At 39.1% G+C, this 12,949-nt stretch overlaps 1 protein-coding gene across 1 annotated transcript; it reads left to right on the top strand.

Moving 5' to 3' along the window:
• Positions 1-462: 462 nt before the first annotated feature.
• Positions 463-12,466, top strand: brpf3a (bromodomain and PHD finger containing, 3a). The gene is made up of 13 exons (XM_039673553.2): positions 463-787; positions 2,216-3,744; positions 4,360-4,513; positions 4,790-4,921; positions 5,059-5,187; positions 6,089-6,401; positions 6,798-7,070; positions 8,117-8,695; positions 8,801-8,879; positions 10,557-10,642; positions 10,727-10,815; positions 10,923-11,077; positions 11,163-12,466. Exons 2-13 carry the CDS (start codon positions 2,264-2,266, stop codon positions 11,344-11,346), a joined length of 3,654 nt encoding a protein of 1,217 aa, XP_039529487.2. The 5' UTR covers positions 463-787; positions 2,216-2,263; the 3' UTR covers positions 11,347-12,466.
• The last annotated feature ends 483 nt before the right edge of the window (positions 12,467-12,949 follow it).

Here is a 12,949-nt window from a genome sequence, read left to right as displayed (position 1 = left end):
TAATAACAATGAAGTGAACAAAAAACACTTATAAAATAGGTAGTCTTTATATGTTCAGAGGAAAACGGAACGGATGAAGTAGCCTAATCACAAATTGTTAAAATGTGAGATTATTTAATTAAAAAAGAAACAAACAAAATAATACATGGGCTATATGTTATGCTTCCCTTAAAATATTGCATATAATATTAGACGGAAAACTGGATTTATTTAAAACATAATAATAATGTAGGCTATTGTTGTATTAGCTACTATGTCGACTGTTATCAAGAAATTGTTCTTTTCACAGTAAACCATACATTACACGGACGTGTGATGTAGCTTGTGAACATGGAGTCTATGCGCGCTAACATTTCAGGGAAGTCTCTCGAGTTGTTTTTCTTATCGCTCGAAGCCTCTATTGGCTTAAGCGAGACTCCGCGTCCTCCCGATGACAATTTCCACCAATGGCAGAGCAGTGCGCATGATGCGCGCGCCAAGTGCAAAGCCCAACGCCGAGAATTCGCCTTTTTTTCTAAAGGGGCGTATTTTTCTTGCCAATTTAATTACAAACCAACGTTCAATGCATACGAACACTCTGCAATAATGTCAGGCGCCTATTTGAAACACTGGGACTCCATGTCAAGGTGATAGTGTTGTGTAAACAGCCGGGGTGTGTGTTTAGAAACGTTTTTGTGGGAAGTCTCATCAATGGAGGGTTGAGGAAGCCCGTCTTGCTACAGAAGAGGACGCTGTCGCCCCTGGATATGACCGGCATTCCCTGTCGTTTCGAAAGATCGATAAAAGAGTAAGTTTGCTGATTTATTCTGCACTGCTTTCTGTAAACAGCAATGTCGCGGGGGCAGGTAGTAGCGCTGCTTTCTTGGACTCTCCAAATATGGCTCCTGCAATGGAAAGCGCTCATTTACTAGCTCTGCCTTTGCTGACTATACACGGCGCTTTATTGCATACAAGTGCTTTATTCTCTGCATGTACACACGGCATTGCATGCAACGGAGCTATAGCGTCATGTGCAATTATTTGTCGTTTTGTTGACAAGGTGAAAATAAGGCATCGTGCACCGTCAGAGTTTGTTATCAGGAAAAACAATCGAGGTTGAGACTGTCCATCAGCCCTGCTAAAATGGCTGACTGACTCGTCTGTCTCGCTACAGGATTGGTATTTAGCGCTCTGCAACCGAACTACGTCAACTGGGTCGCAGAAAAATTGAAGGTCTGCCCGGTGATTGGCTCGAATTATTCACGTGATATTAGCACGGGATCCTATTGGTTCACTTGAGATACATTTATTACCAACGTTACAAATGGAGAGACATGTACACTGTATACACTGTTGAAGATGTGTATCTGTTAATGTGAGAAACAACCCCTTATTTAGTAGTTATTAGATGTTTATTGATTTCAATGAAGTGTTTATTTTTACTTTTTATTTCACAGCAAACGCACCATGAAGGAGTGGAGTCGCTGATACATTTGGTTTTTAATGTTTTTATTCATATGTGCTTATTGACAGTCCTGTTGTAACGTTAGCTAAAACCACCTCAAGATGGTTTGTTGGTCTAAGATAGTTTTTGTGGTAAAGCAAGAGTAAGACTACAGGTGAATAGGGAAAAATTATTTAACTAATAGATATCACCTTATCTCCCCATTTATTATTAATAAATGTTTTGTGTTGCAAGTTTTCTGAAACTATACATTTAAATATGCACAAATTTCCATTTGTAGAACAGAAATCTAAATTTGATAATCTGATTTTTTTTCATTTGGACATGTTAAGAGTTTTGACAGCAGAAACTTTGGATACTTCTTTATAGTTTTACCTCTTAGCTCATAAATCAATAAATCTGTTTTCAGGAATAAAGTGTGTAAACCAGACCAATTATATATGAAGAAGCCCCTCTATAACAACTTTCATAATATTCATTGGTATAAAACTGGACATTTTGGTGCTACTGAGATTTGTGGCTCACACTGCATAAGACAAAAGTGCAATTATAATTTAAATCAACAGACATAAATAATAATAAAAGAAACACATAAATGTGTATTTTGGGATGTTTTCTATCGACTAGTCTTATAGAAGACCCGTTATGAAGCAAAATCGCTCAAAATTGACCAATATATGAAAAAACAATGGTTTTGCCTGTAGTGTCTTGCCTTGAGAAGTGTTTTCAATATCTGGTCAATATTGGTAATGCATATTTCTGTTCTTACAGGTACCCATGTCCAATCATATTTTAACATTTATGTAGAGGGTAACTTCAATGAGAAAGTTAAAGAAACGAGTTGGCCAATCCAGGGCTGGAGGCTTTGACAGAGGAGAGGATCAGACTCAAGTTGGTTCATCCAGCCATGCCGACATGGACGCCCTACTCGGTCCACCTTCTCCATGTAGACTGAACTTCTCTATGACCAGAGATACTCTTACGTATGCGCAGGCTCAGAAAATGGTGGAGATTGAGCTGGATGGAAGGCTTCACCGGATCAACATTTACGACCAGCTCTCCGTCGTAACCGAGGACGAAATGCTGGCTCAGGATCTGACGGAGTGCAACAGTAACAAAGAGAACAGCGAGCAAAGACTGGGAAACAAACACACTGTGTCTAAAAGCAAGCGGAAAGATAGCAAACACACAGCCAAAAAGAGATCTGGCTCTCAGAATGGCTTGCAAACTCAAGTCGCTCATTCACAAATCTCCCTGCCAAAGCCTACATTTCGTACGGTGGACACTTTCATGGCCTCAGAAGCGCCTCCTCTTCCTGCGGCTTATTATCGCTACATAGAGAAGTCAGGGGAGGAGTTGGACAACGAGGCCGAGTACGACATGGACGAGGAGGACATGGCTTGGCTAGAGATGGTGAATCAGAAGCGAGTGTCTGATGGCCACGCTTCCGTCCCCCCTGATACTTTTGAGTTATTGATTGACCGACTTGAGCGAGAGTCCATTTTGGAGTCCCGCAGCCAGGCGCTGTCTCAGAGCACCATCGACGAGGATGCCTACTGTTGCGTTTGCCTTGACGACGAGTGTCTCAACAGCAACGTCATCCTCTTCTGCGACATCTGCAATCTCGCAGTGCACCAGGAATGTTACGGGGTGCCTTACATCCCAGAGGGCCAGTGGCTGTGCAGGCGCTGTCTGCAATCCCCGTCGCGACCCGTCGATTGTGTCCTCTGCCCTAATCGGGGAGGTGCGTTCAAACAAACGAGCGACGGAAGTTGGGCCCACGTCATCTGTGCCATATGGATCCCTGAATTGTGTTTTGCCAATACTGTGTTCCTAGAGCCCGTGGAGGGAGTGAAAAACATTCCACCTGCACGATGGAAGCTCACCTGCTACCTGTGCAAACAGAAAGGCAGGGGGGCGTCTATTCAGTGCCACAAAGCAAACTGCTACAGGGCGTTTCACGTCACTTGTGCCCAGAGAGCCGGTCTCTATATGAAAATCGACCCTGTGCGGGAAACCGGTGTGCACGGCACCACTTTTTCTGTTAAGAAAACTGCTTATTGTGAGAACCACTCGCCCCCTGGTACGGGCACTGAGGGGGATGAAGACAATGGTTTGGTCGGGGGCAGGGGTAACAGAGGTCAGAGGTCATACACATTAGGCCCTCCGCTGCAGCAGAACCAGAATGGGCGGAAAAAAGGTTCGGCCGCACAACAGAAGAAAATGCAGAAGAATCCAGGCGGGACCTCGCGGAAGACAGGAGTGCCCCTCCTGCTGGTGCCGCAGATACCCTCCTTTAGGTAAATGTTTACGTCTGCTTTTTTGACGGTTAAGGTCTGGTCTTTTGATCTTACCTCGTTGTAAGTGTGTAATACTTCTTATTTCACCTCATCATTAGTGTGGAAGTGACTTCCAATGAATGTTATGTTAACCATTTAGGATATTGTTGTAAATAAATAAATAAGACTTTTAATTGATCAAAAGTAACTGTGAAGATTTTTACATTGTGGCATGAATGTTATTTCTATTTCAAATAAATGATGTTTCATTTAAAAGTTCGATTCATCAGCATCATGGTTTCAATGTGTGCAGAACAACTGTTTTCAACATTGATTATCATTATGATTAGAAATGTTACTACCAAATCAGTATTTTGGAATGATTTCTGAAGGATCATGCGACTCTGAAGACTGAAAATTCAGCTTTGCCATTTCAGAACTACATTACATTTTAAATATATTGTAAAATAGAAAACCACCTTTTTAATTAAATAAATGTAGCCTAAATGTTTATAATGAGCATAAATAACTCCTTTTAAAAATAAAAAAATCTGTCACTTTACAGAAGAAACTTTCGAATTGTGAATGTTTCAAGTTGAATTTAACAGTTGGCCTTGTTTCATATTTTTTGAATAGGCTCAACAAGATTTGCACAGGGGTCTCCGTTGAAAGGAAAAATCAGTTTATGCAGAGACTCCACAATTACTGGCTGCTGAAGCGTCACTCTCGTAACGGAGTGCCACTCATCCGCCGGCTCCATTCTCATCTACAGACTCAGAAATCTGAGCAGGTCAATTTGCTGTAACACATTACGCTCTTGATGAAAGTAAAAAGTGTGATAACTTATACTTCAACTCTTAATAACCAAGCTCACACAGAAAACTGCAGATTTCTTCAAATTTTGCATTACTTATCATTCACATTTTTCCCTGCTCCATGTTTGTTCGTTTGAGGCTAATTCAATCACTTTTACAGCCATGAGTAATGCATTTAACTATGCTTGAATACTATATTTTCTCCCTAAATCAGAATGCTTGTATAGATTTTTTTTTAAATGACTTTTCAGAGAGAGCCAGACGAAAAGTTGCAAGCTGTCAGGGAAGAGCTGAAGTATTGGCAGAAGCTTCGACAGGACCTGGAAAAAGCTCGACTTCTTATTGAGCTCATACGAAAGAGGGAAAGACTTAAAAGAGAACAGGTGACAAATCCCCTCATGTCTAATGTTCTTTAGTTACGTTCTCTAGACCCTGTTCTCTGAAAACCATCACTTACAGAGAACATGTGGTAATTACTAATTCACAAAATCGATTTAAGTTGGCTCTCTTCTCTCACCAGATGAAACTTCAGCAGGCTTCGCTGGAGCTGCAGCTCACCCCTGCGCTGGTGTTTCTGCGCTCTACACTGGAACAGCTGCAGGAGAAAGACGTAGATCATATTTTCACCACACCTGTCAATTTGAAGGAGGTGAGGAAGTGGGTCCTTTAAAGTCCCCTTTTTGCTGTTTGCAAAAATAACTTGATAACACTTTACAATAAGGTCTCATTTGTTCATATTAATGAATTAATAAACTAATAATATATACTAGTCTGTAAATATATTGTATATAAATTAATTTAACATTTTTATAAATATTGATTAGAAAAATATTTTTTATTATCATAAGGGCCAAGTGGACTGGACTATGCTAACCATTCAAACCTTGGCGTAGTTCAAACTCGTTCATCAGGCTGGACCAGCTTACTCATTTTTAATGCTATGGGCTCTATGCACGGCGGTATTTCCGGTGAAGCATTAGGGATGCTCGATAACTTCCGCCGATCGTAGAGTCCAATGCAATACCGAGAATTTATATTGAATTTTATACTCCATGGTTATAGTAAAGAAACGTTAGTCACAAAAACAGATAAAACAGACACCCCTCGTTGTGTTTATGCTTCTTTTTAAAATTATATTAAATAAATATAACTATATATAAAATTACATCTAAACGTATGTACGTTTCATTTCAAAGACTGGAGGACAGTAAATCTTGAAGACTCTGCCATAATCCCGTCTTCCTCGGTTTTCCTCCGCTTTAATCTCCACAACCGGAAATAGACGAGCATCCTTGCGTCAAATGCGGAATTTATGCGTGCATCTAGCCCATTGATGTATACATGTGGCTAGTCATATTTTAATATGCAAATTTTTATGTCAATACCATGATGGTTTCTAAATGACCCATTTTTGCAGCTTAGTTTTCATAGTCTGGGCGGACTTCCCGCTGAGAATATTAGTGTCTACATATTAGATTGACCTTTTTATTTTTAAAAGAGCAAGACATTTTTATTTTTTTTTCCATATGTCTTCTTTATTGTTTTCCCAGGTTCCAGATTATCTGGAGTTTGTTTGTGAGCCGATGGACTTCTCTACAATGCATGACAAACTGGAGGCCCATAAATACTCATCTGTGGCTGACTTGGAGAATGATTTCAATCTCATGATATCCAACTGTCTGAGGTACAACTCCAATGACACAATGTTCCATAAAGCTGCCATGCAACTCCGAGAGGTGGGCGGAGCTGTCCTGAGACACGCCCAACATCAGGCTCTCAGCATTGGCCTTGATCCCAGCACAGGCATGCACCTCCCAGACAAGCCCAGCGCACACAATACCACAGTCTCCTGGTGGGATGAAGGTGAGCAGCTTTCTAATGTTAACAGTCACCAAAACAATGTACAGTCTTAAATGGAGAGATCATCCAAACATGACATTTCTGTCATTAATTATTCACCCTCATGTTGTCCCAATTTCGTTTGTGTTTCTGAAGATGAACAAAGGTACTTACGGGTTTGGAACAACATGAGAGTAATTAATGACAGAAATGATATTTTCAGAATGAACTAACCCAATTATGAGTTTAATCTTTCTGATGTTTAGAAAATGTAAATGCTCTCATTATCAGCTCCCCCTCATGTCATTTAAAGTTTCAAACAGGACAAAAAAAAAAAACACGTTAAAAGTAGCCCATGATTCTTCTATTGCAATGCCTGATTTTAATTTAAAAACATTTTTCCCATTGAATGATTTACAGTTGACTTGCTTTTGGACCCTGAAAATCGTGTGCACATGTGTCCTGAGGACCAGTTGAAAACCCTGTTGGACAAACTGGATCTGGTGGCGTCTATGCGGACCAGCGGGGGTCGTACAAAACGCATGCGCCTGCTGCGCAGAGAAATTAACAGCCTTCGTCACAAGATCAGCCACCAGGACTGCAACCCACGACTGCTGAATGGGAAAATTAAAGAGAAGAAGAGCAAAGAGGGAAAGAGTGAGGAGAAGATGGATTACATAACCTCCAATACAGGTAACTTCAACTTAAACTTATAATTTCAGTAAGTTGCTAACAATTTTTTTTTTTTACATTTTAAGTTAAAGTTTTCGTTATTCATATATTTTATTTTATTTCAACTTTATTTCAATTAACATAAAAAATGGGTAACACTTTACTTAAAGGGGTGTGCTTAAGACTGGCATGACACATTCATAACCATAACATGACATATGTTATAAATATGAAATAGGGTTTATGCATGTTTATGACAACTGTCATTAAGTGACATTTGCTCAATAATGACATTTTGAATGTAAATATGACATTGTTTAAGATGTGTTTGTTATGAGATCTTGACATAAACCATAACATCTTAACCTGTCAGTGTCTTTGTATTTTTTCCCCTTATAAATGAAGTTAAAATATCATGTGGTTGGTTTTGACACTGGCTGTCATGAGGCCATTTGAACTGTGTCATGAATATTTTTCGTGACCGCACCCGCAACTAAAGTGGTACTAATTGAATTTGTCATTAAAATGTTATAATGGCTTCATGACAGCCAATGTCAAAACCAACCACCTGACAGTTTAATGTAATGTTAACCAATAAAGCTAAGTGGTTTCTTAAGTTTGACAATTAATCTGCTATGTCATGTTTATGACAGGTTGTGTTGTCTTAGAAATGTCAAGTTGTCATGACAAAGACATCTCAAACAATGTCATATTTGCATTAAAAATGTCATAATTGAGCGAATGACACTTAATAAAAGTTGTCATAAACATGCATACAACTTCCTTCATATTCATAACATGTGTCATGTCATGATTATGACTTATGCACACCCCTTAAAGTAAAGTGTTACCAAAAAAGGTTTAGTTAATAAACAATAATTGTTATTTTAAAGTTTTAACTGTCCAAAAATTACTTTTTTGGCAAAATAGACCTTGGCAGAATACTTACAACCCAGTCCATCATCACGTGATGAATAATTAATAAATAATTAGTTAATTAATTAGTAACTTCTTTATAAGTTATCTACAAGTTTAAGTTAACCATTCATTTCTTTCCACGGTTGAAGACCCCAAAAAATCAACATCGCAGAAAGTGCAAAAACCCACTTGTCCAGCCTCTTCACCTTTACCTGGAGATTCCCCACCAAACCCGCCCATGTTCTGCCTTGAGACGGGACGGACCACCACTCCAGCGCAGTCAAATAAACCTGGTAGCAGAAAACAGAGGGCGAAAGGAAAAGAAAGAGGCCTGAGAGAAAATCACGATCAGACTTTAGAAGAATATGAGAACTTCCACACAAAAGAGGAGGACACCAGCCCTCAGGAGGATGCTGTGAACAGGGTTTCCTCCGCAGAGAGCCCATCTGATTCACCCAAGATAGGTGTGGGTCGTCGGACATCAATCCTCTTCAAGAAAGCAAAAAACGGAACCAGACCGACAAAGGACAAGCCTGTTTTATTGCAAAATGGAGTCAGGATAGGCGAAAATGATGCATCGCCACAGCAGACCACACCAGCCAAATTATTGCCAGCTCCACCAGCCCCAAAATCACCCTCTCCGTCCCCTCACCAGCTCAGATCCAGAGGACTGAGTACATGCTCGGACAACGAAGGCGAAAAGGCCCACTCTCGGCCAGAAGAGAATGGTACTGGAATATCTAAGACGATTGCTCAAGTTTAATGACCAGTGATTTAACTGCTGTCCATTGCAATGTGTTTAATATGCTAAAGCTCTAATGCTCTTTATTTAGGCTTTGCAAATGGACTCAAGAGACACAGCAGCCACTCATCCGATTCAGAAAGCTGCACTCCCACCTTCCCAACGCACAGGTAATGGATGCTGTCAGCACTCTGAACTGAGTGCTCTAAATGCTAGGTTCCCTGTTTACCCTTGGCTTGTGGCATCAGTGGGCCTGTTTACACCTGGTCACCTCATGTGTTTTTACTGATCTAATTTGTTAAGACCATTTACACTTGGTCACATAAATGTGTCTCCGCAAAACGAATATAAATCCGATCCTCAATTCCTGCGCAATATGCAAATTAAACGCAGTTCACGTCAACGAAAGCAACATATGAGCTGCATTTTATTTATCATCAGCTAATTTCAAGATCAAAGACTGCAACAGGAGAGAGAGCGCCATCAGCACTGGTAAGACCATTTAGTCTCACTGTACTTTTAATGAGATGATTGTGTGTGTTGAGGATCTGCGACTTTCAGTTTTATTTGCGGCACTGCGCGTCGGCTTTCTGAAGAGATTATAGGCTACTCATCTGTGGCGATGTGTGTTGCAGTAGCGCTTTCATATATCAACATGCTCTAACACACTTATTTTTTTAACATTTTGGGAGGAGTAAAAGTAACATGTGGCTTCAACAACCAGATGCATTTAGACTTTGGAATGCGTTTCAAACCAGCTGCTGAAGTGGTTTGAGTGATCAGATTTAAATCCGCCTTGAAAGCGTTTCGGAGGGCATTTACTCCTGGTCTTTTCCCGATCGGATAGCCGTCCGATCAGAGAAAACGCATGAAGTGACCAGGTGTAAACAGGCCCGGTGTGTCACTGCATGATGAGAAAGTGCAAAAAAATTCACCCCAAAGCAAAATATACTTGTGTGATTTAATCTCGTTACAACATTTCAATTTCAATAATATTGTATATAATATTTCCCTGGATGTGGCAAAAATGTTTTAGCAATATGCAGATGTTTTTGCTAATCTTAAATTGCATACTATTTATTTATGAATTTAATATGTAGTTTATAGTTTAAATTAAAGGGACTCTGTGTAAGATTTACTCCCATCTAGCGGGAAAATTTTTATTTTGCATTCAAACAAGCGCATGCTCTCCAGCGCCGCGCTTTTTCAAATGCGTGTTGCATCTACGGTAGCCGTTATGTACCAAAAAGTTATGACAGGATGTCTTCTAATAGTTTTCCTTCACGTGAACAGGTTTGTAATTTCCATTTCATTGTGGAAACGCGTTTGCTTTGTACTTTTTGATCCTCTCTGCTATTATAGTTTTTCAAGATGGCGGAATGACATGGATGCCTCCGTGGAATAACCCGTCCCATGTATATAAAGAGAATAAATTCTTTGTTTACAAGGATAAGTCAGATAATTGGCAGATGTATTTGTACACCACTGAGGACATATTCATGAATAAAAATATTGTTTTTAGATAACAAATTACCTAAAAAGTTACACAGAGTCGCTTTAAGTATTTATTTTGAGTTTGCCTGTTTTCTCACTGAATAAAACATTTATTTGCCTCAAAAGAATTAGAATTTTTTTTAATGTATATTTTTCATGCAATATCCCAAAAATTACCATAAGTATATACAGTATGTGGATGGAAACCTGGTTATATGACCTGTTTTTACACCTGTATTTAGCACTGACTACTTGAGATTGCATCACCTGACACTGATATTAATACCAGGTGTTCAAGGTGCCTATTACACAGAAGTAATTTAAAACCATTTGTCTGCTAATGTTTTCTGCAGTTCCTCACCTCCAAAACGCAGTCGTGGTAAACCAGCTCTCAGTAAAGTTCCTGTTGGTGAGGAGGAGAATGAAGTTACTAATACAAGTGGGTCCAACAAAGACTTTAAAGGAACTATTTCTTTTTTTTTGTTTTGTTCTATCATCATTCATTTTGTTTTTACTTTTGTAGGCAGAGACGCTTCTCAAAATGATGACGAGATGGAACCTCTAACCTTGGTTTGGGCAAAATGTCGTGGGTATCCCTCATACCCTGCAATGGTAAGATTCACATGTGGTTGCGCTTATGCTTGTGTGTCTTCATGAGACAGTTGAATCTTTAAGTTAGTTTATCTAGCCTAGCCTAAAATAATAATGGTTTTCAACAGGTTGTCGATCCTAACATGCCCCGGGAAGGAATTCTTCACAACGGCATTCCCATCCCAGTGCCTCCTACAGACGTTTTGGATCTGGGTACACGCAGACAAGAGGAGACAGAGGAGAAGCTCTTTCTTGTGCTGTTTTTCGACACAAAAAGAACCTGGTAAGGTGAAATAAAATATAATGAAATATATTTCAAACCTGCAAGCTTGTTTTAAGCCTGTTCATGTCATTGTTTTGCTATTAAGGCAGTGGCTACCATTGGACAAACTTCATCACATGGGCATTGACGACACTGTAGACAGACTGCGTCTAATGGAGGGCAAGAAACCAAATGTGCGGAAGTCGGTGCACACGGCGTACGACAGGGCGATGACACACCTGAGCCATGTGCAGGAAAACTCAACTTTTAACCCCTCAAATTTTATATAAAAGACTTCTGTCAAATCTATGTCTAAACTGACTGGAAGATACCAGTGAAGGTACGTTCATAACATTCAGATGTTTATTGGTTTTTATACCAATGGAAGGCAGATTTATAAGATAATTTTTGTCTTCTGTCCGGTTTTCCTACCCTCCAAAACTCAAGGCACATCATAAATCAAAAGCTGGTTTTATTCACTTTTAATGTTCTCAATCAACCAAGATTTTTAAGAATGTTTTAAAATCAGTTGTTCTAATTGCACTTATTTTTGTATGTTGAAAATGTTTTGCCCCTCATTCCATTTTCGACAGTTTTATTGAATGTGAGGTGATGGCATCACTTATGTTACCAATGCACCAGGGTGTTCGGGCGGTACGATTCAGGAGCTTTGTGCTAGAATGCATTTTGTAATAGTTTACTTGGATACATTTCTGGACTGAGGAAATGCATGTGCACAACAAAAGTCTTATTGCCCTTAGATTTGATGGTGAATGATTCTAGCGTGATCATACATGCTTTTTGTCTTTATCAAATCTGTTGTCTTTCTAGAACAATCTGGTGTTTGACTAACATAGCTGTTTTACCTACTGAGAGATGCCACTTAATGCTATTCATTTCTTTGGTACTAACACCCAGCTCCTTTTTTGTGTCCTTTTTAAGTTAATATGTGCCCGTTTATTTTAAAGAAAGGACGTGTCTGTCAACAAGCTTGTAATTGTGGGTGGAGATCACTGTGTAAATATAAATGCATGTATGTAGAAAATATGCACAGATGTGTTTTTAAAATCTGAAATGTAAATTAATGACAAACTTTGTACGTCATTTTAATTTATTCGAAGTTGTTATGGAAATGTTATTTAATAGTAATTGAGAAGGTTTAATTTAACAGCTCTACAGAGCTTTATATTGTTCAGGAAGCATTACTGCTTTAATGCAATTGTTCCTTAGTGGTCTAAAGTGAGAGAACATTATAGTATAAAATATTAAGTAGTCTCTTAGATCATGTATGCAGAGTAAAAGAGAAATGTGTTTTTTTTTTAAAAAGCCTGTGAAAAGCTAATAGTACCAAACAAAAAATGTCTGAAACAGTATTTTCTCAAACGAGAAATAAAAAGACTGTTGAGCTGATGTGTTTCTGTATCTTTCATGTTTACAGTAGGTAGACAACCAGAATGCTGTTTTTACCACCGCAGTTCTGCCGCGGCAGTAAAATTTTTACTGCCTTTTACCGCTAAGAGGCGCAACAATCACAGACTTTGAAAAGTGTCCGTTTTTTGTGTAATCAATCTCCTACAGCCGCGCCACGGCTCATTCAGAGCGATTGAAAGTTGGTGGCAGATTAATTCAAGTGAAACGTAGTTAAATTAATTAATTATTTAATCACAATACTGAAATTAAATTGAATAAATAATGAAAACGTAAAACATTGCAGTAAAAACATATTAGGCTTCATCAATGAGGATTTGCAAGTGTATAAGACAAAAATGAATCAGCATTCTGACGGTAGCTCTGTGGTTAACGCATCAACCTCACACGCATGGAGCTACAAATGACCCGAGATCGAACCACATTACGTGCTGTTGACCTACAGCTATTATGTTTTATCGTTCT

This window comes from Pimephales promelas, chromosome 21 (assembly GCF_988280905.1).
Source record: "Pimephales promelas chromosome 21, fPimPro1.hap1.1, whole genome shotgun sequence".
Lineage (NCBI taxonomy): Eukaryota > Metazoa > Chordata > Actinopteri > Cypriniformes > Leuciscidae > Pimephales > Pimephales promelas.
Note: the sequence above shows the minus strand (reverse complement) of the source record. Positions and strands in the feature narration are given on the sequence as shown.

What these genes read in the sequence shown, in the direction of transcription:
- brpf3a (XM_039673553.2), top strand. Translation starts at nt 2,264, where the DNA reads ATGAGAAAGTTAAAGAAACGAGTTGGCCAATCCAGGGCTGGAGGCTTT. An exon ending in CCGCAGATACCCTCCTTTAG is followed by an intron (nt 3,745 to 4,359) that starts GTAAATGTTTAC and finishes TTTTTTGAATAG; the next exon opens with GCTCAACAAGATTTGCACAG. An exon ending in AGACTCAGAAATCTGAGCAG is followed by an intron (nt 4,514 to 4,789) that starts GTCAATTTGCTG and finishes ATGACTTTTCAG; the next exon opens with AGAGAGCCAGACGAAAAGTT.